The sequence below is a fragment of the Miniopterus natalensis genome, chromosome 2 (assembly GCF_054644295.1).
Source record: "Miniopterus natalensis isolate mMinNat1 chromosome 2, mMinNat1.hap1, whole genome shotgun sequence".
NCBI lineage: Eukaryota > Metazoa > Chordata > Mammalia > Chiroptera > Miniopteridae > Miniopterus > Miniopterus natalensis.
Window position 1 is genome coordinate 183,338,311 of NC_142082.1, and position 25,265 is coordinate 183,363,575.

A 25,265-nucleotide genomic window follows, 5' to 3' on the forward strand; every position below is an offset into this window, starting at 1 on the left:
TTAATATTAGCAATGTTTTATTTCAACATTTTTTCTGCTCATAAATGACTCTGAAAAAGCCGATATGCAAAAGGCTAACCATTGCTACCTAAAGGCAATGTCGAGGCCACTGAGAACGCGCCTCGGACAAGAGGCTCTGCTCAAAATCGCCCCCACACTGGGGTGCAGGAAGCAGCAGGCGGGGTGGGTCCGGGACAGAGGAAAAAATAAACATTAGCTTTGTCTTACCTCTGCCATCAGGGCTGGAGGCCCAGGACCCTGAGCGGTCAACCCAACCACCGAGCTGACTGCTTGGAATTCCCGAGGCTGCCAAATGTTTGGGCGTGTTGGGGAAATGTGGAGATTTCTGGAAGGCTCAGGTGCCAGCCAGAGGGGCCCTCAGCCGGGCCCTCCTCCCTGGGCCCTGGGGGGGGACAGCCTGCCATCCCCAGCAGTCCCTGTCAAGAGGACTTTTGAGTAGTACCTGTCATGTATTGTCAGGTGCTGAGGCCTGGCCTGGCCGAGGCAGGAAGTGAGGGGCGCAGGCGAGGGTCCCAGGGTGGTGGCAGGGGACTGCCTGGCACCTCAGCTCTGGACTGCCCGCATATTTCCATTTGTCTCCGGACTGTGGTCTGCTCTGGAAGGGGCGAGTGGAACCCGGTGCTGGCGGCCTTGGCCCAGTAGTGTGGGGAGTGTGGAGACGAGGGAAGGGCAGGACCCGGGGCCGGGCGCCACTGGCAAGAGCCAGTGGGGGTCAGGCAGGAACCTGTCCTGAAGGTGGCCATGGCTGCCCACTGTAACCAAACCCTGTTCCCAAGGGGGCCCCTTGAGGGCCAGCCCACAGGGTGACCACCCAGTCATGGGCAGGCCAGGCTGAGTCTGGGGCCATAGTGTGAGACTTGGGGGAAGTGACCTTAAAGATGGCAGGGAGGTGGGTGCGGACAGGGAAGGTGAGGCGGGGCGGGCAGGCGCGGCCAGAGCCCCGCCATCAGAAGGAGAAGCAGCGCTCCTTGGGGTGGCCCACGCGGTCCAGGTTGGGCAGGCAGGCGTACTGGATCATGGGCGGGGGGCCGCACATCAGGATCAGCGGCTCCTCCTCCGGGGGCGGCAGGTGGTCCCGGATCATCTCCTCGTTCACAAAGCCCTCGCTGTAGTCCCAGGCTGCGGGCGGGAGACGGGGTGAGCCCAAGGGCGCCCCGGGCCTGACCGACAACTGCCCGCCTGGCCCCCGCCCCCCACGGCTGCCAACTGCCCGCCTGCCCAACACCCCCCACGGCTGCCAGGCTCCTGTGCCCTGAACGCCTCCCTTCCCTAAACAAACATCGAAACACGAAGAGGTTGCCCCGACGCCTGCCCCCAGCCTGGCCTGCCCCTGATACAATGCACGCCCTTCGTGGTCGCCCAGCTTGCAGTCTTTCACTTCCATTTGACCTCTCAGGTGGCCCTCAGAACCACCCTGTGGGTGGACAGGGGGAGGGTTAATGACCCCATTTTACAGATGTGGAAACTGAGGCCCAGAGGACCCAGAAGTGAACTGTCCAAGGTCTCACGATGAGGTGTGTACTCGGCTGGGATGTGAACTCCAGGTCCCAGAGGTCTATCCCCGGGCCAGTGTCCATCCCCAGGCTGGTCAAGGTGATATTCTCTACCAATACCTCCACAGGCCCACCATCTGACTCTTTCCCCCAGCAGGGTGCCGGCCCATGGGGAGCCCTGTTTGGTTTACAGCTGTGTTCCTAGTGCCCTGACAGGCCGGCACATAGTACTTGCTCAATTAATAACAAAGGAAGGAATGTGTCCTAAACAAGCAGTTGATGAACCCGAAAACAGCAAGACTCAGACACAAATGAAGCTCCAGACAAAGTGGCAGCCGCTCTGTCTTGGTCCTGCCCGCCTCCCCATCTTGCACACTCACAGTGAGTCTCCAGGTTTCACTTGAGATCTGGAAACTTTTTTCATTCCTCTACGTGACTGATGGTGCCCTTGGTGAGAACCTAGCTGGCACGGGCTCTAGTTCAACATGAACCCTCAGAGACTGACCCGCTGCAAGGGCTGCTCACAGGGGGGACCACGCTGCCCGGATACACAGTGGATTAAGGGGGACCCAGGGCTGGCAGGAGTAATACAGGAAAATGGGGCTCTGATGATTGGGGGCCACGTAGGGACAGAAGAGGAGGAGACAGATGCCCACCTCTTCAGCTCTGGCTTCCAATCTGCTGGGCAAATAACCCCTGTGCCTCAGTTTCCACATGTGCCATCCTGCCTACCGCACAGGGTTATGAGGTATGGGTGAGAGGAGGTCTCCCACTTTCTTTCTAATGTGCTGCCTAACTCATTGCCTCTTCTTTTGGATGAGTGAGGAGGGGACCCAGTATGAAGCTCACCTTCCTTCACAGTTCTCAATGTTCAGTTGGGACAAACACTACTTGAGGACTAAGGGCACATGCTGGCCATGCAGCCTCGGGCCTCTCAAATGACCACTGTGCCGAGCAGCTCAGCCAGAGGGACAAACAAATAGAGGAACCTGTGGATGCCCACCACCTGCCACACACTACCTCCCTTCCAAGGAGCTGCCACTGGCCACCTCCTGATCCCATTGTGGGTGCCAGACTCCAGGCCGGCCTCTGAGCTCTGGCCAATGGGTAGGGTGATCACCCAGGCAAATCCTCTAGCTTGGCTCTGGAGGGGCAGGGCAATGGGGATGGTCAGAGAGATGCAACAGGTGGAGGTTGGAGGGCAGGACTGAGCAGGAGGTGGGGAGCAGATGCGAGGGGAGGGAGAGGAGACGCAGGGATGCTGCCTCTGAGAGGGGCCCAGTGCCCTGCCAGGGCTGCCTGAGGCTGGGGATGGCTTTGTGTCGAGTCCCTCCAGCCCTGAACACGCGATTATCTGGCTTGTCTGTTTTCAGTCTGGATAAGCCTCACTAAAGTCATTGACACCAACAGAAACACAGCTCTAAAAGCCCAAGGTCAGGAGGAGGTGACCGAAGGACCTTGCTTAGATGAACAACACTCACTGTGTTCCTCAATGGGGGTCCTTGGGAGGGGCCAAGCTTTCCCAGCTAGCACTGGCAATGAAGTACTGAGCAATGGAAGATTCTGTATCTCATGGACACTGATCTAAGTAAGTGACCACATCTCCCTTTTTACTTTGGCTACTGGGAAGCTCAGGATGATATGCACGGCCCATTTGTGGCAAGTGTGCATCCTAGTCCATGTTTTTGTATAAACTGCATTCCTGATTCCATTTTATGGCCCTGCCCTTGTTTTTCTCTCACTCCCACTTTCTATTTGCACCACTCTGACTCACCCTATGAGTCTTTATAAGCTGCCTAAAATCCCTTCTGAAATGAGGCAGGGCACAGACACATGTTTTTATAGCTGGGCAACAGATCTGAAAGGACTTTGCAAAAAATCACATGGAACAAAACCATTTGCTAACAGATGAAATGTGCGGGTATGTAAGACACATCTCAACTTTTAAAGAGAGTGTATTTTCCTTTATATATGTACTAAAAGTGGCTCCATAGGGGAAGCACAAAGCTGCATTTGCCACGTGAGCTGGCCCCTCTCCTGTTCCTTTGCTTAGCTCCAGGACAGCTATGCTGGCCAGTTACCAGTTTCTTTCTCAACATCTAGAAGTTTAGTTTACACCTAATATTATAGCAGTACCTTTAATGTTCTTGAAATGTGGGTCAGGGTAACAGTAAACGTAAATATAAAATGAGAATGAGAGGAGAAAACCCACGGTACCTGCCTTGGCCTGTAACCAGTATGTTCAATCAGTCCCTAGGAGGCAGCACTTCGGTCGTGGTGCTGCCATATGCCACCAGGAGGGGTCAGTGTCGTCCCCTCCTCCTGTGGATGGGCCTTTCACTGGGGCTCACGAGCCTGCCTACCACACAATCAGAGTCTGCAGCCAGAACAGAGCTAAACTGTCCCCCATTCTCTCCCTTTTGACTGAGACCTGGGTACAAGGTGCAGGTTCCTTTCTTTACGAGAAGAGCAGTTCTGACTCCCAGAACCAGTGGCCCCGCCCCACCTCCACTCACAACCCCTTGCCTGACTCTACTGTGTCTTCCCGGGGTCTCACTGACCACCTGCTACCATGCTCTATAATTTACTAATAAGCCTGTTTCCCTCCATCCCAGCAGAACATCAGCCCATGGGGCCAGGCTGGTCTCATGAACACACAGCAGAGGGCCTGCCGGGGAGGGAACCTGTAGCTCAGACGGGCTAGCCCAGGACGGCTGGTCCGGCCAGAGGCCTCGGGCCACAGCTGTCAGGTCCACCAATGCATCCAGGCCCAGGTGTGGCTCTCAGCCAGGAGGCCCAGGACCTGATCTGGTCACCCAGGAGGAGGGCTCCTCTTCCAGGGATGGGCCCAGATGACCAGCTCATTAGATGGGCACCAGCGCCCAGAGCCCATTAGCTCATTTCTGGGAGAAACAGAGGGCAGTGTATTCCCTGCACCAGGGTGGAGTCCCAGGGAACTGTGGGGCTGTGTGAGAAGCCAGAGGCCAAGCAAGAGCAGGGTGGCAGAATGTGAATGATTACAAGCTGGTGCCTACGTGGGTACTTAGAAAACGTTCCTAACATTTAGAAATTTCCCATGAAAATGCAGATCCAGCTTCCCTTAAAAAGTGGCAAGGCCTGGGCTACAGGGCTGAATTCCTGCATAGCCAACTGACTGCAGCTGAGAGGGGGCTGCCCACTCTGGACAGGGCAGATGCTCTCCAATTTGCTGCACTCCCCACTACTCCCTATTGTCTCCCAACCCTGAAGCAAACATCACTGGTATTATCTGCCAACAAACCTGACCTACTGCTTTTCCCACAGCAAAGAAGATGATATTTTTTTCCATCCACATCTACCTAAGGCAGGAAAATGAAGTAATTTAGCTCCCAGAGGGCAACTTTGCTTCAAGTTTGGGGGCCAGCTCTCACTCACTGCTTCCTACATGGTTTTGGTTCTTCCACAATCAACTGTGTGACCTCGGCAAACAGCTTAAACACCTGGACAGGCAGGGGATAGCTGTACGTCAGCCCAGCCCACCTCAAGGGCTGATGATTGGAGAGAAAATGGGTGGAAAGTGCCTGACAGGGTATCAACTGCACAGTGGGAACAGTCACCCCCTGCCCCAGCACTGGCCCTGGAGACCCGCGCACAGTGAGCCCCAGCCCCAAGGGAGGAGGCCAGCTCCCTTTGTCCAGCAGGGGGCAGTGCAGCCAGGGGAAGCCTTGGGCTCTGGAGGAAGAGCACTGAGTTCAAGCCCTGTCTCTGGGGTTTTCCAGCTGTGTGACATGAGGCACTTACTTCCCATCTCTGATCCCTCCTTCCTCATCTGTGAGCCGGGGTCACAGCACCTCCCTCTCACAGGGCCACAGGGAGAGCATGCGGGTGAGAGAATGCACCAAAGGACACCAGTGCCCCCACCCCAGCCTGTCCTGCCCGGGGCTTCCATCACTCACCTTCAGGGGCCTTGTCCACCGTGAACCAGAGCTTGAAGCGTGCAGAATGCTCGTTCCTCAGCTCCTCCAGCTCGGGCCGCAGCAGGATGTCCTTCTCAGTCTGTGCGGGGGGACAAGTCCGGCGGTCAGGAGGGATGGTGGCAGGGACCGCCCTTGCAGACGCTCGCAGCCCAGCGGCCCGTCATCCTGCCCACCCGTGGGCCGCACACTTGGCAGCGCTGGCAGGGGAACAGCCTGGCACAGCTCGCCAGACTCCTAAAAACACTACCCCTTTCTCACTCCCCTCAGGAGCGGACCAAGCTGCTGACGAAGGTGTTCACAACAAATGCCGTTGGCAAAGTTTTTAACGCTGTGGTAAATGTGAACGGCGTGGGGAGGGGAGAAAGTGGGAAACAAAACTAAAGATGGGAGCACTCAACTACAGAAGAGAGAGACGGGAAGAACATGTGCCAAAGCCCTCACTGCGATGATCCCTGGGGGCGGTTATGATACCCGATGACAGTGGTTCAGTTAAAAAATACAGGCTTGCCACCCACATCCCCGGGACAAGCCTTTACATTCCAGCATCTCAGGCTGTACATCCTTAAATTAGGAAATAGACAGCTGGCAGCCCACATAGCCCTACGGGCTCGGCCCACTGACCTTCCCTCCAGGAAGACTTCCTGGGCCCCCAGGGGCGTGACTGAGAGTGTCCATCCTCCTATACCTTCGCCTACACTGGGTGACAATTGTTTAATCTTTGCCAATCAGACTGATGCAAAGTAAATCTCGTGTTTTATTTTTTATTATTAATAAATAAGTCTGTCACTAGTTTAGTCATATTTTTTTATTAGTTCAGAAAACTCTCTTAATATTAAGGATATTAATTGTTACTGGTGATGCATTGTTTTTTCTAGTTACTTATCTTTATACCTTCTTTATATGCCCCCCCATATAAAAACCTTTATATGTTTTTATTTATTATTTTTTAAAAATATATCTTTATTGATTTCAGAGAGAGGAAAGGGGAGGGAGAGAGAGAGATAGAAACATCAACGACAAGAGAGTCATTGATCGAGCCCGCAACCCGGGCATGTGCCCTGACCGGGAATCGAACCCCGATCGCGTGGATCCCAGGTCGATGCTCAACCGCTGAGCCATGCCCGGCCGGGCTTTATATGTTTTTAATTTTTTAGCAGAGGACTCACTCCATCAGTCGTTTCCTCTCTGTCTGGCTTAGACTGACCATCCGCAGTCATTCATTTATTCAACAATACTTCTTGTAAAAATGCTCAACCACTACTTTTAAAGCTTCAGGGGTTTTTTTGTTTTTGTTTTTTCACAGACATCTTTAACCTAAACTTCATTTTACTATAAGATAGAGTGGGGATCCACTTAGTTTTTTCCAAATGAAGAGCAACTAACCCAACATCCATTTTCTTTTGTATTTCTTAATTGTTTCTTTGTCAAGAGAAACTATTCCTAAGCTCAGATATTCAAGTTTCATAGTTCAAGAACACAGGTCAGTGACAAACTTCTATGGAATTCAACCCGAAGAAATTCTTGACATTCCAAGATCACTCTGACCTCTGAAAGATACCAGCCTTCCTCCTCTCCTCAAAACCTTCCATGGAACCATAATTTCTGTACAGAAATACGGAACGTCCCTTGGCCCCTGCGCAAGGATGACACGCAGATTTACAGGGGCCATGCTAATCTCTGTATTGGTCCAATTTCAGTAGATGTGCTGCCGAAGCGAGCACCCAACACACATTAAAAAAAAAAAGTTTTTACTGATTTTAGAGAGAGAGGAAGGGAGAAGGGAGAGAGAAACATGGATCGGCTGCCTCCTGCGGGATTGAGCCTGCATCCTAGGTACGTGTCCTGACTGGGAATCAAACCAGCGAACCTTTTTGGCGCACAGGACGGCGCTCAACCAACTGAGCCACACCAGCCAGGGCCCAACACCTCTCCCCTCAGCTTTGTGATGTCCCCTGCATCATATACAAAGTCTCATATAGACTTAGGCCTGTTTCTAGGTCAGTCTTGTTCAACAGAACTTTCAGCAGTGATGGGAATGTTCTAGATCTGTGTCATCCCATGTGGTAACCATTGGCCACATGTGGCTACAGAACCCATGCAAAGTGGCTAGTGAGACTGGAAAAGTGAGTTTTTAATTTTAATCTTGACTCATTTAAATGTAAATAGCCACATGTTCTAGCATATTCCAGCACAATCTAGACTTTCATTGACACCCAGAAACGCAGCAGGCCCAGTAAGCCCAGGTCTCATGTGTGGTGCAGCCACATTTCCATCACTGGTGGTCTTCAGGGCATTTGAACATCAAGTGTGCTACGTGTTTCCCTGTCTTCTTTTCCAGACCTTTCTTGGCTGCACATGTATTCTCTGCCTTCCAGACCATTCCCCCATACGAAAGGGGGAAAATATCCCACCGGGAAGTTGCGTCTTGCCTTATAAGGAACCGACACCTTTAGACCATCAGCCTCACTGCTCTTAACTCTCCTTTAATGTCCTTCTGAAAAGTCCCTTCAGAGGGCCCATGAGGCCAAAGCGACTTTCATCTGGGGCTAGGACTTTCCTGGCGCTTTTCGCACCTGCTCTCTCAGGAAGGCCCAGGGGAACTTCCAGAAGCTCCGAGACCTGAGACACTGCACCGACTGAATGCAGAAGCAGAGGTGGAATCCAGCCACTTCCATTAAGCCAGACATTACAGAGGTTTCCCAAAATGTAAAACAAAACAATGCTCTGTAAAAGTTACTTTTCATAAAATACACTCTGGTTCGAGTGCTGGTTCCATCACTCCCTGTGACATGGGTAGGCCAAGCCCCTCTCTGGGCCTCCGGGTCCAGAGTTTACAGATGTGGGACAATTACACCGCCCAAGTAACGGGTGTGGAGGTGCCCCATATGGGTGACAGAGGGCTGACGGTCTCCACGGAGACTAACCCAGCACGGACAAGTCCAGCTGCCGCCTGCCCTCCTGCCCCACCAGCAGCTTGGAATTTCTGGCTCTTTCCACCCACCCCTGGACCTCGTGAAGGCCACCATGGTTGGCCACAGGGCAACTTTCTGCAGCTGTGCGGGAGTCCAAGGACCTCAGGCAAGTCCCTAGCCCTCTGGGCTGCATCCTCACAGATGGATGGTCAGAGCCTGGGGCAGATGAACAATTTGAGAGACACAGGGGGCTGGGCCAAGTGCCCACACTGTAGAGAAGGAATGTCTCATCTTAGCCTCCCCCTAGGGACGTCACTTTATAAAATCCACATAATCAGTCGTGAAACACTGAACCAGGAAAGACCTATGATGACCTTGCTCACTCCAGCTATGGGCTCAAAGCCCAGAGAGGGAAAGTAACTTGTCCAAGGCCACACAGCAGGCCAGGGCAGGCACGCAGCAGGTGTGGGGAGGAAGATATACACTCAGGAATGAGAGACCAGGTCCAAACCCTGTCCCAACACCCCCAGCTCAGGGACCTCATGCAGACGGGCTCTTGGCACCTTACCTGTGAAAACACGCTAGTATTTGCCCACTACACTGGTGGGTCCTGAGCTCTACTCATGGAAGGAGCTCTGAGGTTCAAAGGAAGCAGCCAGGGGAGCAAATCTCAGGTGGGGGGTGCTCCAGGTGCCTGACCCCTCTCAAGTACAAGTGTCAGGCCAGACACTGAGCTCTGGGCTGAAAAGCCCAGCTCCACCCGCCGCTGCAAAGGCTGCCAATGTGCATTATGCTCAGAGCACCCTCACGTCAGCTGTCCGGAGCATCTCCACAGGGCGCATCTCACCAGGCCCCGAGTACCCTCTCAGCAGGAGCTGGGTCTGCACATCTCGGGAACGCCCACTGACCTGGTTAGCAAAGAGCAGGTGGCACACGGTGTGGTCATCCGGGTCCTTCATGATAGCGCGAATCACCTGCAGCATTGGGGTGATGCCTGCAAAACAGCACCACCCACAGGCTGAGTGAGCCCCTGCTGCATATACACAGACCCTGTGCCAGGCAGGTGCCTAGGGGAAGGTGCCAGGACAACTGGGCCAGGGTCCTTGACTTTGGGCAGCTCACAACTGCTCATATCTGTGCCTCGTCCCATGCCCTGACCCCAACCCACAACATCCACCCACCGGGGACTCCAAGAGGGGCTCTGGATCCACACACCTGTTCCGCCTGCGATCATGCCCACAGACTTCACCGTCTTGATATTGGGGTTGGATTTCTTGTCTGGGCGGATGGCAAACCTCCCTGGGGAAAGGAGAAGGGGTGAGGCCCGGCTCTCACACATGCCTGTCTGGGGGTCAGATGGGCTGGAGAACCTGCCCCCACTTGAGGGAGAGCACAGTGGGATACCAGGACCAACTCAGATACTGGAGGAGCACAGCATGGGTCCCTCATGCAGCAGGCCTGGGGAGTGGCACACTGGCTGGCACATGGGCAGCTTCCTGCACAACCTTCCACTTGTTTTCAGCCAAACAAGGCTGGTCTGTGGGCTACAAGTGGCCCCCAAGGGCAGCCAGTCTGCAACTCCTGCATTGGCCAACTTATCATATCCCTTGTACAGCTGCGGAAACTGAGGTCCAAGAGAGGAGACAGCTTGCCCAGCAAGAGTCATCCATCCAGACAGCAGCAGAGTCAGGACACCGGCCCCGGGCATTCGAGGGCCTGCGGGGCCCTCGGGGGATCCCAAGCCGAGTCACCTTTGCCCTGGTAGACCAGCAGCCCGTTCGGGCCCCGGAACTCAATGGTGTCTCCGATCTTCATGCTTTCCAGGTACTGAGACATCTTCCCTCCAGAGGGAAACTTGGGATGGGTGTCTTTGAAGTAAACCTGCAAGACACACCCACAGTCCTCAGTCCCTGTTCCCAGGGTTGCCGGGGTAAGCCCTGGACCACAACGGGAAGTGACCCTTAGGGGCTCTTCTGCAGCCTACGTGTGGCCTTCTCACAGTGCCCCATGTACCCATCGAAACTCACCTGTCTGTGCCCCCTACCCCCCGGAGTCTGCCCTCCCCCTAACATGTCCTTGAAATGCAAGGCAACCGACCCCAGGGCTTGATTTGCTGTATTAACGCCCCACCCAGACCCCTCCGGATGGGAGATTCCAGCTGTCCGCAGGCGAAGGCAAAGGCTCCCGGAAGTCAGTGCAGCCACGCCCTCCCGGGGGACGTTCTGTTCTTTGCATTTTGTGCTGTCATAAAACCATCACTCTTAGAACAACTTCCTGCCATGCACCCTTTGGGATTAGGGCTTTGGACAAAAGGAAGCACTACAACCCTCAGATAAAGAGAGGCGGAGACAGGAGCAGCTCACCCTGCCCGGGGCCGGGCCGGGAGGCTGCACCGGAGCCCTGGGCCTTAAGGGCCAGCGGGAGTGACCGGCAGAGGCGGGGAAGACGGCTGGGTAGGGACAGTGTGTGCAACAGCCAGGCAGGGACAGTGCGTGCAACAGCCAGGCAGCCTGCAAGGGCTGGGGAGCAGGGGAGGGAGAGGGGGCGCGTGGGTGTGTGCACACAGGGCGGGAGTGCAGGGGGAGGGAGGGGTGGTCAGAGCACACTGTGTGCCCGGAGGGGACTCTGACCTTTATCCAGCGCCAACAGCCACCAGCCAAGCCAGGAGGGGCCTGGCGAACGTGTTTTTATACTCTGCCTCCACCTGAACCACCAATACCTCCACACACAGCGGGAGTGATTTCAACGAAAACAGATGCTTGACCCCTCACCATCTTCCTTTGCTTCTGGGTGAAGCCCCAAACCACCAATACCCTGCGTGGCCCTGCTCCTCTATCCTGACCTCGATCCACGGCCTTCGGCTGCTTCAGTCCTTGTGTTACCTTCCGACCTCAAGGCCTTTGCACCTGAAAGGTCCTGTTCCTCCCTCTTTACCTGGTCGCTGCCCCCCTGGCTGCCAGGTCTCACCTCACTGTTGCCTACTCAGGGAGCAGCTCTCGTCACCCCACCCCAGCCCCAAGTCTGGTACCCATTCCAGGCGCTCAGTCCCATGTCCCCTGGAGCAGCACCGACCTCTGCGTGACCACATGTTCACTGTCGACTCTCCAGCTAAAGAAAGGGTCCGAATACCAGGCCTGGGCACCCAGCAAGAAATGACACTTAGCTAAGAAGGGACCCAGGCCAGAGCCAGGACCAACAGGCCAGGCTCCCTTCCTGCCCTCAGACCCAGCGCCAGACTCAGCAGGGGCTCTGCCTCTCCCTCCACCCCAAATGGCCAGGGAGGGGCCTGGGGCCCTCACAGTGGAGTTAGGACAGTAAGCCTGGGCCCAGGGCGCTGAGCCAAAGCTGCCATGAGGCTTTGGCCTTTGTTGGGGATGGTCTCTGAACCCCACGCCCACCGGCTCAGGTCGGTCCGCCTCTGTTGGACGTGCAATCAGAGAACGTGGATCAGTACTGTGAAGTCTATTTCTAATTTTCACAAAAGGCCCTGTGCTACAGTCGTCACTTCTCTTTGCACTCAGCACAATGTTTTTACAATCCTGGCTGGTTGTGTGTGTTTCGCTGGTCCACGGCCTGTAACGTCTGTGTCATCCTCAACACTCACGCACCCACACTCTGGCCCCTCTCCTCTGCTCCCCACGGGATGCCCATGAGCTCCTCACACTGCACCCCTGGGGAGTCTGCGAGATGTCTCTCAGGGACACGCACCCAGGAAAGGACCTACTGGGCAGAAAACCTCGTGTGACTGAATGCGGTGGAACGGGTGGCCCAGCCACCCCGAAGGCGCCCAGCTCTGAGAGCGGGACAGTGAGCTTGGCGCCAGCTGGTCGGCCATCCTGGTCCCTTCTGCAGATGGGCTGGCCTTGTGTGAAGACCTCAGCCTGAGCCCCCCACACGTGGCGGTTATTGGTCAAATACAATTTGCTGTTCACTCTGAAACCAGGCCTAAGAAGCGCCAGGTCGGCAGAGACCAGGCTTCAGGAACATGGGCTCCCCTGGAGGCCTTGACCCCCGCACCTCCCACACCTGCCCCTGCGTGGCTGTGGCCTCAAGACCTCACCTTGATGACCAGGTCCACGAAGCCCTTGTCGTCATCGCTGGAGACAGGTGTGTAGGGACGAATGACCAGGTTCCCATCAATTCGAGCAGAGAGGTAGATGTGTTGGCCTGCAGGATGGGTAGAGGTGACCCTGGGTCAGGGACTATCCCTGCAGGGTCTGCTGGGATAGTCAACCAATTGCCCGGTGCCCACCCAGCAGTCAAAGCCTGCCCTGGCTCGGCTCCCACTGCCCCCTCAGGGATTCCCATCATGCCCCAGCTTCCCGCCACCATGCCTTTGCTTGTGCTGTAGCCAATGCCAGGGACACCAAGGCAGTGCCTCTCTCATTCTGACACTTACTCTTAAGGCCCACAGTGGCTATCACCTCCTTCTTGAAGCCTTCCCTGCTCTCTCTAGTTAAAGTGCAAAGTTCCCCCCCCCCGACCTAGCACCTGCCTCCGTTTGGACTGGGTTGGGGCTGCACTCACCAACAGGGAGGCCCAGGATATGCTGGGGTGACGGCAGGGCAAAGCGGAACCGCCGGGTGTCATGGTTGATGACCTGCAAAGAGGCCCGAGCTGTTGGACGGCACCCAGGGCAGAGGGGCCACAGACCTCAGAGCCCCCACCCCTCCCCAGTGTCTCCAAGTCATTGAGAGAAGTGACACTGATGTCATCACATGTGGACACAACCTGCAGGAATGTGTGCAAGGGCACAGAGGTCAGGTTCACGCTGGGTGTGTGCCTCTGTTCTCACTGGTCCAGAGAAGGACAGTCACCTGCCTAGGGCCACACAGCAAGACTGTCAGAGTGGGAACTGTACTCAGAATCTCAAAGGGAAGCTACCAGATGGCCCAGAAAATTACAGGGGCAGGAGGGAGGGACCCACCTCTGCTATCAGCCTGAGTGGTGTCCTGGGGTGGCAGGAAGAACCCAGGGACTGGCTGGCAAACTAGGGGCAGAGCTGAGACAGGGACCCAGATGCCCAGGTAGAGGCTCAAGAGAGGGGCTCTGAAACCACTACACTCAAAATCGCCTGTGAACCAGGGCAGCCACAGCTGCACAGGGTAGGAGGCGTGGCAGCCTCACTGCCCCGGGTCCATGGTGAGAGGGTAGCAGCTATTTCTCCTCCAAGGTGGGGCAGAGGCTGGCTAAGAGAAAGGAGCCAGGATTAAAGCCCCAGAAACCCCCCTACCTGGTCTTAAACTGAGGCCAGGCCAGCTGTGGTCAGAGCTGGGAACCGAACCTGGCACCCTGACTCCCAACCTGGGCTCCAGAAGGCCGCTGTGGGGTCCCCCTGCAGCCAGGAGGATGGGTGTGGAGGGGCGGTTGGGAAGTCAGGTAAGCGTCCAGCACATGTTCACATAAGGCCAGGTGACATGGCAAGGTCCACTGACAGAGTGTTCTCACCAGGTGGGGTGGGGGGACACAAAGACTTCTCCACAGGGACAGAGCAGCTCTGAGCATCACTGGAGTGTGTGCGCAGGGGCACCTGGCCTGGATCTCAGGGGAGGTAGCGCCCAGTGGCGGCAGCAGCCAAGGCCTGAAGCTGCCTCCCCCAGAGGCCTTTGCATTCTGGGCAACAGAGACCGAAGGCTTCCTAGGAGCAGATTCCAGAACCACTGACTGGTCCTGGGGCTCAAGGTCAGACACCCACAAGCCAGATAATTTTTGGAGGAAGAACAGAAATGAGGGAGACACTGACAATTACTGTGCTGGACACCCTCTCGCAGGGCATAGCAGTCAAGAGGCTAAATCTGTGCCGGGCTCAGCAGGGGGCCAGCATCCAGGAGACTGTTGGCTGAGACATCTGAGCAGCAGACTCGGAGAACCTTCCGATCACCTGGTCCCGTCCAGGCAGCAGGGCCTTCCCCAGGCCCATGGCGGAGCACAGCAGGAGTATCAAAAAGCAACCCCACCTGCTGACCCTGAAAAGCCACCAGTAGGCTAAAATAACTGCTAGGACATTTGCACATGCTCAATCAGAGGGGACTGGAGGTCCACTGTGTGACATCCCTATGACGATGTACTAGACGGTCGTCAAAAATAAGGAATCAGCTTTGGGATACACATGTAAAAGTGTCCATGTTATATGTCTGGGTTAAAAAAAATAAGGTTATTGCCCTGGCTGGTTTGGTTCAGTGGTTAGAGTGTGGACCTGCGGACTGAAGGGTCCTGGGTTCGAGTATGGCCAAGGGCACGTACCTCTGTTACAGGCTTGATCCCAGGCCCTGGTTGGGGCTCGTGCGGGAGACAACCAATTGATGTGTCTCTCTCACATCGATGTTTCTCTCTCTCTCTCCCCCTTCCACTCTCTCTGAAAAGCAATAGAAAAAATATCCTCGGGTGAAGATTAAAAAAAAAAAAAAAAAATCAGGTTAGTAGAAAAAAGAAATTCAATATATGTACACCTGTACCTCCACACGTGAAGCGCAGGGAAGCCTCACACTGCCCGGTGAAGGGGCTCACAGTGTGGGGGGGGGGGGGCTGGTGAAGGGCCCACTGCACAGTGTGGGGTGGGGGGGCTGGTGAAGGGCCCACTGCACAGTGTGGGGTGGGGGGGCTGGTGAAGGGCCCACTGGACAGTGGGGGGTGGGGGGGCTGGTGAACGGCTCACTGCACAGCGCCGGGTGCGGGAGGATCGTTCACTCCCTTCACAAACAGAAATTTTCTAGAGAGCACATATAAATCACACATTACTTCTGGGATGAAAAAGCAACAAGGAGAATGAATATTAAGAACGGAAAAGCTTTCAAAACCTTACAATTTCATTTTAGTAAGAAAAACGTGGATAAAACATATTGAAAGGGTAAATGTGGTCTCGTCTAGGAGGGGGCAGCTTTTTTCCCCTCTCTCTGGTCTTTAACTGTTCTATGAACTCCTGGTACAATTCCAGACACACGTTCCATCGGCTGCAGGAAGCCCCAGCGCTGTGCCAGGGAGATCTGAGGCTCCTATGGAGTCCAGGGCAGGTGACTTTCTGTGCTCCATGACTCAGTTTCCCCTCTGACACCCTTCCAGGGGCAGCTGCAAGTGACCAGAAATAGCACCAGGGAGGGGCTTTGATGGGGGAGAGTGAGGGGCACAGGGTTTTAAATCAGGATCAGAAGTTTGAAAAGAGAAACCTCGAATAAGGTAGCAAGAAAGAGCCTCTGGGAAGGGTAGATGGAGCAGAACAGAGATCAGGATATCACAGGGAGTCTGCAGTGGTAACAGTGCCAGGCCCTGAGCAGATGACCCTGGGGACGGGGAAAGGGGCGGGGAGCAGTCCTTGTTTTCAAGGAAGGGGTACTGGGATTTGAAGCACCTGGGACCACCGGGAGGCCTGGGCCTGAGTTCAGGCTCCACTTCTACCTTATAGTGTGACTTAAATGCCCCCTACTCCTCTCTCACCCTCTGTTTTCCCATCTGCTAAATGGGCACCTGAGGGGTCCCTCCCATTCAGACCTTCTGTGGGATAATGAGTGTGGTTTGGAGAATGTGCTCTGTGGTCAGAGACCTGGGTACAAATTCCTCTGCCTGGTGGTCATAAAAATGGACATCACCTTGCTTTCCCCATCTGGTACATGGGCAGATAATAGGATCTACTTCATCGGGGGGTGATGTCCGGAGCACACAGTAGGCTCCTGGGAAATGCTGTGATGCTGACAAGGGGAGAGGTGCCTCTGGGGCCCACACCCTGTGACCCTGCGGGGGGCTGGCACTCACCTCCTTGTCAATGAGCCGCAGCGGGTACTTGATGTCCGGGCTCTCGAGGGTGATGGCCGGGGTGGAGCGCTGGAACATCTTCATGAGCAGGTTATAGAGGAACCAGACTGGGGAAAGGACCACGTGGCCCAACTGAAACGAGAGACAGACCCACAAGGTCAGGGCGGGCATGGGGAGGGGCCTGCCGCCTGCCTCGCCCTCAAACACACCAGCTGGTTCACACCTTCACGCCTCTGCTTATGCTGTCCCCTCTGACGGGAATCCCCCTCCTCCCCACCCCCATTCAGGGAACCCCAGCATGTACTCTGGCACTGGCTGGGAGAAGTTACGAAAACCAGACTCCTACAACCCATCAGTGCTTTACTGAGTCACTGGAAAAGCTCCATTTCCCCTGAGGAGCAGGGACAAAGAAAGCTACATGACTGAGCATGTGTCCCTTTTCACTCTGGCTGCCAGGAAGCTTGGAGTCAAGTTCCCAAGGAATTGTGCTTATTCTTGAGCACTGTGGATCTGTGCTCCCTTCCTCCCTCCCTTCCTTCAGTCAACGCCCCTGGTCCTAAGCTCTATTTAGACAAACAGACCAACCCCTGAGCCCTGGGGTTCTGCCTTCAGGTGTGAGGGGCGGCTAAGGCACTGAACTGGGCACTAGGAAGCTCTGCTCCTTGCTGGCTGTGTGACCCTGGGCAAGTCCCTTCCCCTCTCTGAACTGAACCAGACCAGGCTATCTGCAGGGTTCTCGGAAGCTCTGAGAGGCCACTGCTCAGCACCATGCTGAGCCCCACACAGGCATTAACCTTGTGACAACCCTATGACCCAATCCTGTCATCACTACCATTTTACAATGAGGAAAAAGTTCAGAGAGGTGAAGCAACTTGCCCAAGTCACCTGAGTCCACCTGCCTCCCCAGTCACACATTTAAACATCAGGTCCACTCTCACCTGCTTGCGTGGCCCTAAGACGCTCCTCCTTGCCAGCTCCCTACCCCCCCACATACCAGTCTCACAAAGACCTTAAGGGGTGGTTTGGATTTTTTTTAAAACAGAGAAAATCCAAAACCCATGGGAAGATAGCTCATTGCTCAGGTTTACCTGCAGAGGACCCCTTTGCTAAGACAGAGACAACAGGTCTCCCGCCCTTACTAGCTGTTTGTTTGTTTTTTAAACATACCTTTATTGATTTCAGAGAGAGGAAGGGAGAGGGAGAGAGAGAGATAGAAACATAAATGATGAGAGAGTCATTGATCGGCTGCCTCCTGCACGCCCCCGACTGGGGATCAAGCCCGCAACCCGGGCATGTGCCCTGACCAGGAATCGAACCTCAATCTCCTGGATCCTAGGTCAATGCTCAACTGCTGAGCCACGCTGGCCGGGCCTTACTAGCTGTTTTTGTCCCTGGGCAGATCACTTAGCCTCTCTGAGCTCAGTTTCTCCATCTGTGAAATGGGGATCATAAGCCACACTCCCTGGGTTGTAAAGATGGAAATAAGCCATGGAAAGTGCCTACCTAACCTAGGCCACGCCTGACCCCACAGGGCATTTGCTGTGCTGTACAGCAGCTACTTCTTGACCACCCAAAAGTTGGGTCGTGAGCAGCCTCTGGACCACAGGAGAGGGGCGGGAGGTCGTGCGCCTCCCGATGCGACGTAAGAAGGGCCCACCACTGCCCCATGGGCTTCCTGCAGAAGCACACAACCTGCCTCCGACCACACGGAAACACTGAGGGCCGCTCTCCAGAATAACTGGGCATGACCTTAAAATGTCAACGCCACAAACAACAAAGAAAGTCGGAGAATCTGGTCCACATTAAAGGAGGCTCTGGTGGGCTGAATGGTGGCCCTCAGAAGATACGTCCACACAGATCCTGGGAATGTGACATCTGGAAAAGGGTATCTGCACATGTAAACTAAGGATCTTGAGATGAGCTCATCTTGGATTATCTTGCTGGACCCTAAGTCCCATGACAACTGTTCTTATGAAAGAGAGGAGGCTCAGAGACGGCCGTGTGAAGACAGAGGAGACTGGAGGGAGGGTGGCCAACAGCCACGGGGAGAAGAGGAAGGGCCCCCCTTGAGCTCCAGAGAGCGCGGCCCTGCTCACGCTTGGATTTCAGACTCCTGACCCTCAGAACTGCGAGAGAATACATTTCTGCTGTTTTATGCCACCTAGTTTGCGGTAATTTTCATGCAGCCCTAGAAACTAATACTGAGGCCAAAGAGACAGAACAACTGAATGCAGTGTGTGGTTTTGGATTAGATTCTGGCCCAGGAAAAAAAATAGTTATGAAGGCAATATTGAGATGATGGTGAAGTATGAATTCACAATAAAGCAAATATAGTAGATGTTAACATTTGGTACATCCGCATAAAGAGTATACAAGAGCCCTTTAAATAGTCTTGCAACTTTACTGTGAGCTTGCAATTATTTCAAAATAAAAAGTGGGGCATGGTGTAGGGGAAGCCCACGTGGGCTGGTGGTTCAAACAGGGAGGCTGAGAACCAAAAGTTCACACAAAGCACTGCTTCTCAAGAAAGCCGCATAGCTCAGTGGGTTAGAGCGCTGTTTCTAGACTCCAAGGTTGCAGGTTCGACCTCTGGTCAGGGCACATACGAGAATCAACCAATGAACGCAAAAATAAGTGGATCAACAATCCAGTGTTTCTCTCTCTCTCTCTTCCTTCCTCTTGCTCTCTCTCGAATCAATCAATAAATAAAAATTTAAAAAGAAGAAAGCTGTTTCAACTTACTCTCCCTAGGAAACCTCCTGACTTCAGTTCTCTCAGCAAATGACTGTGTGCATTCTTCTTATCATAATCCTACAAGTTCCCCTTTTTGCCTTGGCTGCCAGGAAGCTTAGAGCCAAGTTCCTTGCTTCCATGAGGGCCTCTCTGCTTCCTTTGGGGGACTCTTGAGGTAGTGTATTCAGCAGGGCACAGGCCTGGAAGTGGCCCCTGCCCTACTGAGGGCTAGGTGAGACGACTTTCACCTCTCAAGGCCAAGCCCTACTACTCCCCACCTTCCTGGAAGCCCTCCACACTCTCTTCTGAGAAGGAAGGTGAGAGCCACTGCCCCGCCCACCTCCTAGGGACCTAGGATATGAGACGAGATGAGGGTGGCCCAGGTCACAGAGCGGTCTATAACCTGAGAATTATGGGCACATGCACAGGAGCTTTTCCTGCCACCCTCATGGGGCCACTGCCCTGGGGAGTTGGAACACCCAGGAGAAGGAAAGGCAAAGGCTCCAAGATCCCACACCAGGCCTGGTCCCTGCCCCCAAACCGGCCAGGCAGCTTTGAGTTGCCTGGCTCCGCTGAGGTTACCTGCCCTTTGTTGATTTCGACAACGTGCGTCTCTCCCAGGCAGGGCCTCCAGGCTGGGTGCAGCTGAGTCCTTGCCCCACGGGGCCCCTGGTCTGTGACTAAGGGTCTAAAGGGAAGGCCTGGGGGAGCTGGCCCAGACCACCCCCTGCCCAGGGCCACCTGCCCATTTAACTAGCACCTGCCATGTTCTGGGTACCATGGGCATTTCACCCCTCCCAGGTCTCATTCAAGGCCCCAGCGGGCAGCCCTGGACTCGGGGTCCAGAGACCAGGGTTCAAGGTCCAGCTCAGGCCTTCAGGAGAGAATCTTTGCCTCTCCAATCCCCACCTTCCTCAAGTGCATGAGGATGGGGAGGAAATGGGGGGGGGGAAGGCCATGCACAGAGCAAATGTGGCCAGTGTCCCTAAGCTGACACTGCTCCAGGTGTGGGACATGAGTTCCCTGGGATAATCCTCACGTCTACCCTAGGCCACAGATGCCGGGAGGAGACTGAGGCCCAGAGAGGATCAGTAACTTGCCCCAAGTCACATCAAAGCCAATCTTCGGAGGACCACACTCATGACAAGTGATACTGCTGTCCCTGTCTCTCAGAGATTAAGTGACTCGCCCATGGCCATGCAACAAGTCAGGGGTGAAGCCAGGATTCCAACCCAGGCCCGTCAAGCCCAAAGATGGGCTCTTCTGAGCCACCTCCCAGGACAGGTGCCCACAGCCCACACGCCCTGCCCCACCATAATCCAATATCATGCCTCCTACAGTGAGGCCCTAGATGCGCAAACCAACAGGCTGTTCCATCCCCTCCTCCAACATCCACCATGGCTCCCCACTACCTACACTCAAGGCCCCTACTGATGGCCATACCACCAACTGCAAGCCCTTCTTGCCTCAGACCTTTACATATTCTCCCTTCTGCCCAGAACACCCTTCCTCTTCCCTCAGCCAACCAGCAAACTCCAATTCATCCTTCAGAGCCCAGCTCAAATGTCAAATCTTCCCTGATTGGCACTCCCTAGCTAATCAGGCCTACAGCAGACTTCCACAGCCTCTGACTCCCCACTCCCGGGGGGGGGGGGGGGGGGGGGGGGGGGGTGAAGACAGTGACAATTCCTCGGCTGCAAGCCCCTCCCATGTCAGTCAGAGAAGCCATATCCACGGGTAACATTGTTTGGGGAAAAGTTGAGTAAAGTTCCATTCTCAGGAAATCACCATTGTTGGGAGCCCTGGAAATGAACTTAAACGACACTGAGAGCCAACTGGAGCTGTGCTTGGTGCTTCCAGGAGTTTAACTTTCCCCCCCGCCCAGCTGTTTAACTGCACAGCCAAGTTCAAGAACATAAGACCCTTTGGCCTGTAGCTTGCTCCAGCCTGTAAAGCACCTTCCCTTGCATTTCCTCACTGACCCACAGTGGTGGGAGACAGGCCAACTGTGTTCTTCATTTGACAAATGGGGAAACTGAGGCTCAGGGAGGCCCAGGGTGGAGTCTGGGCTTTGGATCACAATTTTCTGTTGCTCACCCCAAATCTCTCACCTGCCCCAAGCCCACAAACACTGGCCCGTGCTGAGGGCTGGGCCATGAGAAACTCATGTGTCAACTGCTCTGAACACGGGCCTCAGAGCAGACCTTCTAGATCCTAGGCGCCAGCCCTGGGGGCGAACAGCCGGGCAAGCTCCCCACACCTGGTCACAGTCAACATGAAACTGCAGGCCCTGCAGCAGAAGCCCCAGGGGGACTGAGGAATGCGTGTCATCACCAATGCATCCCCAGTGCTCAGAGCAGGGACACTCGATAAATATTTGTGGGTAAACCTGGGAAGGGACAACAAGTCCTACTCCCCAGTTTCTCTTTTTTTATTTTGTCTGAAAGTTTCAGGAACAAGGGCAAGATGCCAGATCCCTCCCTGGCCAGGGTGGGGCATGCATAGCCCATCCAGTGTATCTTAAAAACCCAGAGCCCCCCACAGAGCAGAGGCCATGGGGGCTGGGATCCTGGCTTCCTGGCTGTGTCCTCACCTGTTAGGCACACCTACCTCCCTGAGGCGTGGTGGGACTAGAGCCACAGCTGGAAGAACGCTCATGTGGGCACCTGACAAATGTCAGTGGCCTTCCAGTCTCCACTCCCAACAACGGGGGGGGGGGGGGGGGGGGGGGGGGCTGCAGAGCTGGGAGGCGGAGCTGTTAAAACCTCTATTTCAGGTGAGGACTCTGAGGCTTGGGTGACAGTGCCAAGGGCCAGGACTTGAATCCAGGTGCCTGGCTTGACTCTGTGTACTGAGCCATACTACCCAGCTCTCTGTGCCCCCAGACACTGCCTGGCCACTGAGAGAGCAGAAGAGGGCCTCACTGTCAGTCAATCCCTCAGGCCACAAACCCCAATGGGCACACCTGCTAGGGCCTATGCTGGATTTGGGGGACACAGGCCAGGGGACCCCACCCCTGAGTAGCTCAAGCCAGTGGCGGAAACAGACACAGAGGAGAAAACGTGCAGTGGAGGGGCGAAGGCTTTGTCTCCAGAACGTGGGAGGCTTTGCCAGACTCACAAGGGGTGGGGATGCCATTCCTTCGACTTGAAGATGAAACAGGATCTGAGCCCCCTCCCTGCCTACAGCACCCCTCCCACCCCTGCAAGCAGTGGAGAGAGTAAACAGGAGGCAGATGGTTGGGGCCAAGGCCTCACCCCAGCTCTTCCTCAGCTGTGCAGCTCTTAAATATATGTACACACACAGCACACAACACACACACACACATGCCACATACACACACCACCTCACCACAGGCACCCAGGGGATCTAGGAAACAGCTGCCTCCTGGGCCTTGACCTGATGCTCCACAGTCTATGCTCTTTCCCACCAGGGAACCCCATGACCACCACCTCTCCTTGCCTCTGATAGCACTGGGGGCGGGGGCAGGAAATGGGGTGCCAGAGTCCCAGGATGTCCCCAGGGAGCCCCAGCTCACCAACCGTAGCTGAGGGCTGAGTAGCCTTGCGCCCCGCCACAAGGCACCATGCCCTGGTGCTCACCCCCTGGAATTCCCCCTTGGGACCCCGGTATCCACTCTGCCTAGGTCAGGTCTGCACAGGACCCCCCACTGGCAGGCCCAGCCCTCCCCAGGTGCCAGCTCCCTGTGCTGAGGCTTACCTGCCCGCTGCCTGCCGGATTGCCAGCTGTCCCACTGAGATCTGAGTGGCCACCTCCCTCCTGGTCCCCTTCCCAGGATGTGGGAGGGAGTGGAGGAAGTTCTGCGGGGAAGGGGGGACTGGGGCTCCTGGGTTGCAAGTTCAGGAGAAGGGAACCCAGGAGGAGGGGCAGGTAGACAGCAGAGCTGCCCTCTGTAGGGGAGACACAGCCTTGTCTCTCAGGGGCCACAGATGAGGCATGGAGCTGCCACAGGCCGTGTGGCAGTGGGCCCACTGAGCCCTCACAGCTGCGCTGGGGGCAGGGGAGTCACAGTCCCCAACGTTCCCCTCAGGTGGCTGGTAGACTCAAGTGCCAACCCCTCAGCTGGGCCCCGCTGGAGTGTGGGAGGAGGCCTCCCTCGGAGCCTGCGCATCCCAGATAAGATACCTGGTGCGCCAGCCCGATCTGGCCTCCCACAGCCTGGCCAAGGCCTGCTGTAGGTATTCTGGGCCAACGGGGATCCCTGCCGGGCCCACGAGGAAGGGGCCATTCCTGCCAACCCTCAGACAGATGAGCTCTCTGACTCCAAGACAGGGCTCTGCTCCTCACAGGGGGGCTGCCAGGGGGCCGTGGCTGTTCCACAACAATGTGTGGAACAGCCACAGGCTGGGAGCACAGCCACAAATCCAAGCAACACTGGCTAGAAGGTGAAAAGCACCATGAGGGTGGGGGACAGGAAAAGCCATTTCTAGAAACGGAGAACGTTACACTGGGGCAGGGGTGATGCCCACAGGTTTGCCCTGGGCAAGGCTGCCTCTTAGTCAGAACATCCCCCAGAGTCCTGGGCTGGGCCATTCCTTCAGGAGCAAACACCCTTTGGCCTGGTCCCACAGGAGCCTCAGAGAATCAGAGGCAGGAGGGGGGTGCCCTCCAAGCCCAAGGCACCAGGGGTCGAGGCAGCGGCTCTAGGCCTAATCCTCCCAGTGCCAGTCCTCGCCACCCACCTGGCCAGCACCTGGGTGGGGCCTGCCCACTGGCTAGTCTCCAGGTGGAGCACAAGCCCCCAAACCGCCACTGTGGCTTTTGAGAAATCCAAGAGGAAGTGGGCCTGGTGGGAGGGAGGGCGGCTCCGGGCCAACCCAAAAGTGACAGTGGACTTTGGAGCCCCACAAATTCAGGCTCGGCCACAAGTCACTGGCCAAGTCTGAGTCCAATTTCTTCATCTGTAAAATGGCCCACAGCCCGGCCTTCTCACTGTCGGAGAGCAAGCTGTGCGCTGGGTTAAGGGGCTGGGCCCGGAGTGGTGGCTGTTACTAAAAGGTGCATAAAACCCCTCTGACCTAGCGGCATCACACCCACTCACACTCACACCACCCACACCCACACCCACCCTTCCCCTGGCCCCGCTGAGTCACACACATTTGCACTCAAAACTCACGTGCATTCACATTCGCACGCACACACGCCCATTCCCACATTCACACTCTAACCCAATTCACACACTCGCACTCACCCACATGCGCGCTCCCACGCGGCCGCTCAGCCCCACGCACACACTCATGTCCACACTCGCACGTACACCCGTGCTCGGCCGCGCGCACTCGCACAAGTCACATCCACGCCGTCACACGCCGTGCGCACTGTCACACGCAGTCGCGCACAAACTTTCCGGGTCACAGACACTCTCTCTCACACTCACGCGCGCACACACGCCCACGCACACGGCTCCGCTCCACCTGCGGGGCCTGCGGGGCCGGGGGTGGCAGGCAGGGCGCCCCCGGGTGCCCGCGTCTTGCACATCCCTGGAGCCGGAGGGCTGGGCCCCGCGACAGAGGCCAGGGCGTGAGTCACAGCGCCCACGGCACGCCCAGGCCGGGCGGGGCGGGGTGGGGCGCGGCCGGCTGGGGTGCGGCGGGGTGCCACCCGCATCCCCGCGCCCCGCCGCCCCGCCCGCACGGCCGGTCCCCGGGGGCGCCGCCCGAGCCCGAGGCCCGGGTGCCGGCGGGTCCCCAGCGCCCCCGCGCCCGCGCCCGCGCCGCCTACCGTGCTCAGCTGGGCCCCCATGGTGGCGCCGCGCTGCGCTCGCTCCGCCGCCGCCGAGACTGCCGGGCCGCCGCGCCCAGGGCCCGCCCCGCGGCCGCGTCAGCCCCGGCGGAGGGCGGGACCCGAGGGGCCCAGTCGGGGCGCGGGGGCGCGGGGCCGAGCGCTGGGCCCGCCCCGCCGCGGGGACGCGGGGCCGGTGCGCGCGCCCGCGCTCCCTCCGGCCCGCCGGGCGCCTGGGCGCGGCGCTGGGCTTCCCCGGGCGCGTCGGCCGCGGCGAAGGGAGGAAGACGGCGCGTCCGCGACGGGGCCTAAAGTGAAGCCCGTGCAGCCCGCCGCCCGGCCTCCGGGAGCGGCCCCGCCCGGCCGGCTGGGGAGGCGCCGCCGAGCCGCTGCGGGCCCCCGGGGCTGCGCTCCTGGCGCGCGGAGCCGGGCCCCGCCTCCCGGCCTTTGAACGCGCCGTTCCCTCCCCCTGGACCTCTGTCCCGGGCGCCTGAGGCCAGCCTCGCTCGGGGTTGGGGTGGCGCGCCGCGGTCCCCCCTCGACCTGCCCGGCCGCTCCTCCCGCACCCCGCCGTCTCCGTTGCGCGCGGCGCGGCGCCCGAGTCCCCCCGCGCCTCCGGGGCCACGGTCCGGCCCGGCCCCGCCCAGGCCGCGCGGAGCTCG

General features: G+C 56.8%; 1 protein-coding gene and 1 pseudogene across 1 annotated transcript; both read right to left on the reverse strand.

Annotated features, from left to right (window-relative positions):
* CYB5R3 (cytochrome b5 reductase 3) lies at positions 1-24,671 on the reverse strand. The gene is made up of 9 exons (XM_087814955.1): positions 24,604-24,671; positions 16,129-16,260; positions 12,910-12,982; positions 12,443-12,549; positions 10,134-10,263; positions 9,598-9,681; positions 9,291-9,376; positions 5,450-5,549; positions 1-1,140 (listed from the first exon to the last, which is right to left on the reverse strand). Exons 1-9 carry the CDS (start codon positions 24,622-24,624, stop codon positions 968-970), a joined length of 906 nt encoding a protein of 301 aa, XP_087671081.1. The 5' UTR covers positions 24,625-24,671; the 3' UTR covers positions 1-967.
* On the reverse strand, positions 7,130-7,191 carry LOC148093954 (U6 spliceosomal RNA; annotated as a pseudogene).
* Positions 24,672-25,265: the final 594 nt, after the last annotated feature.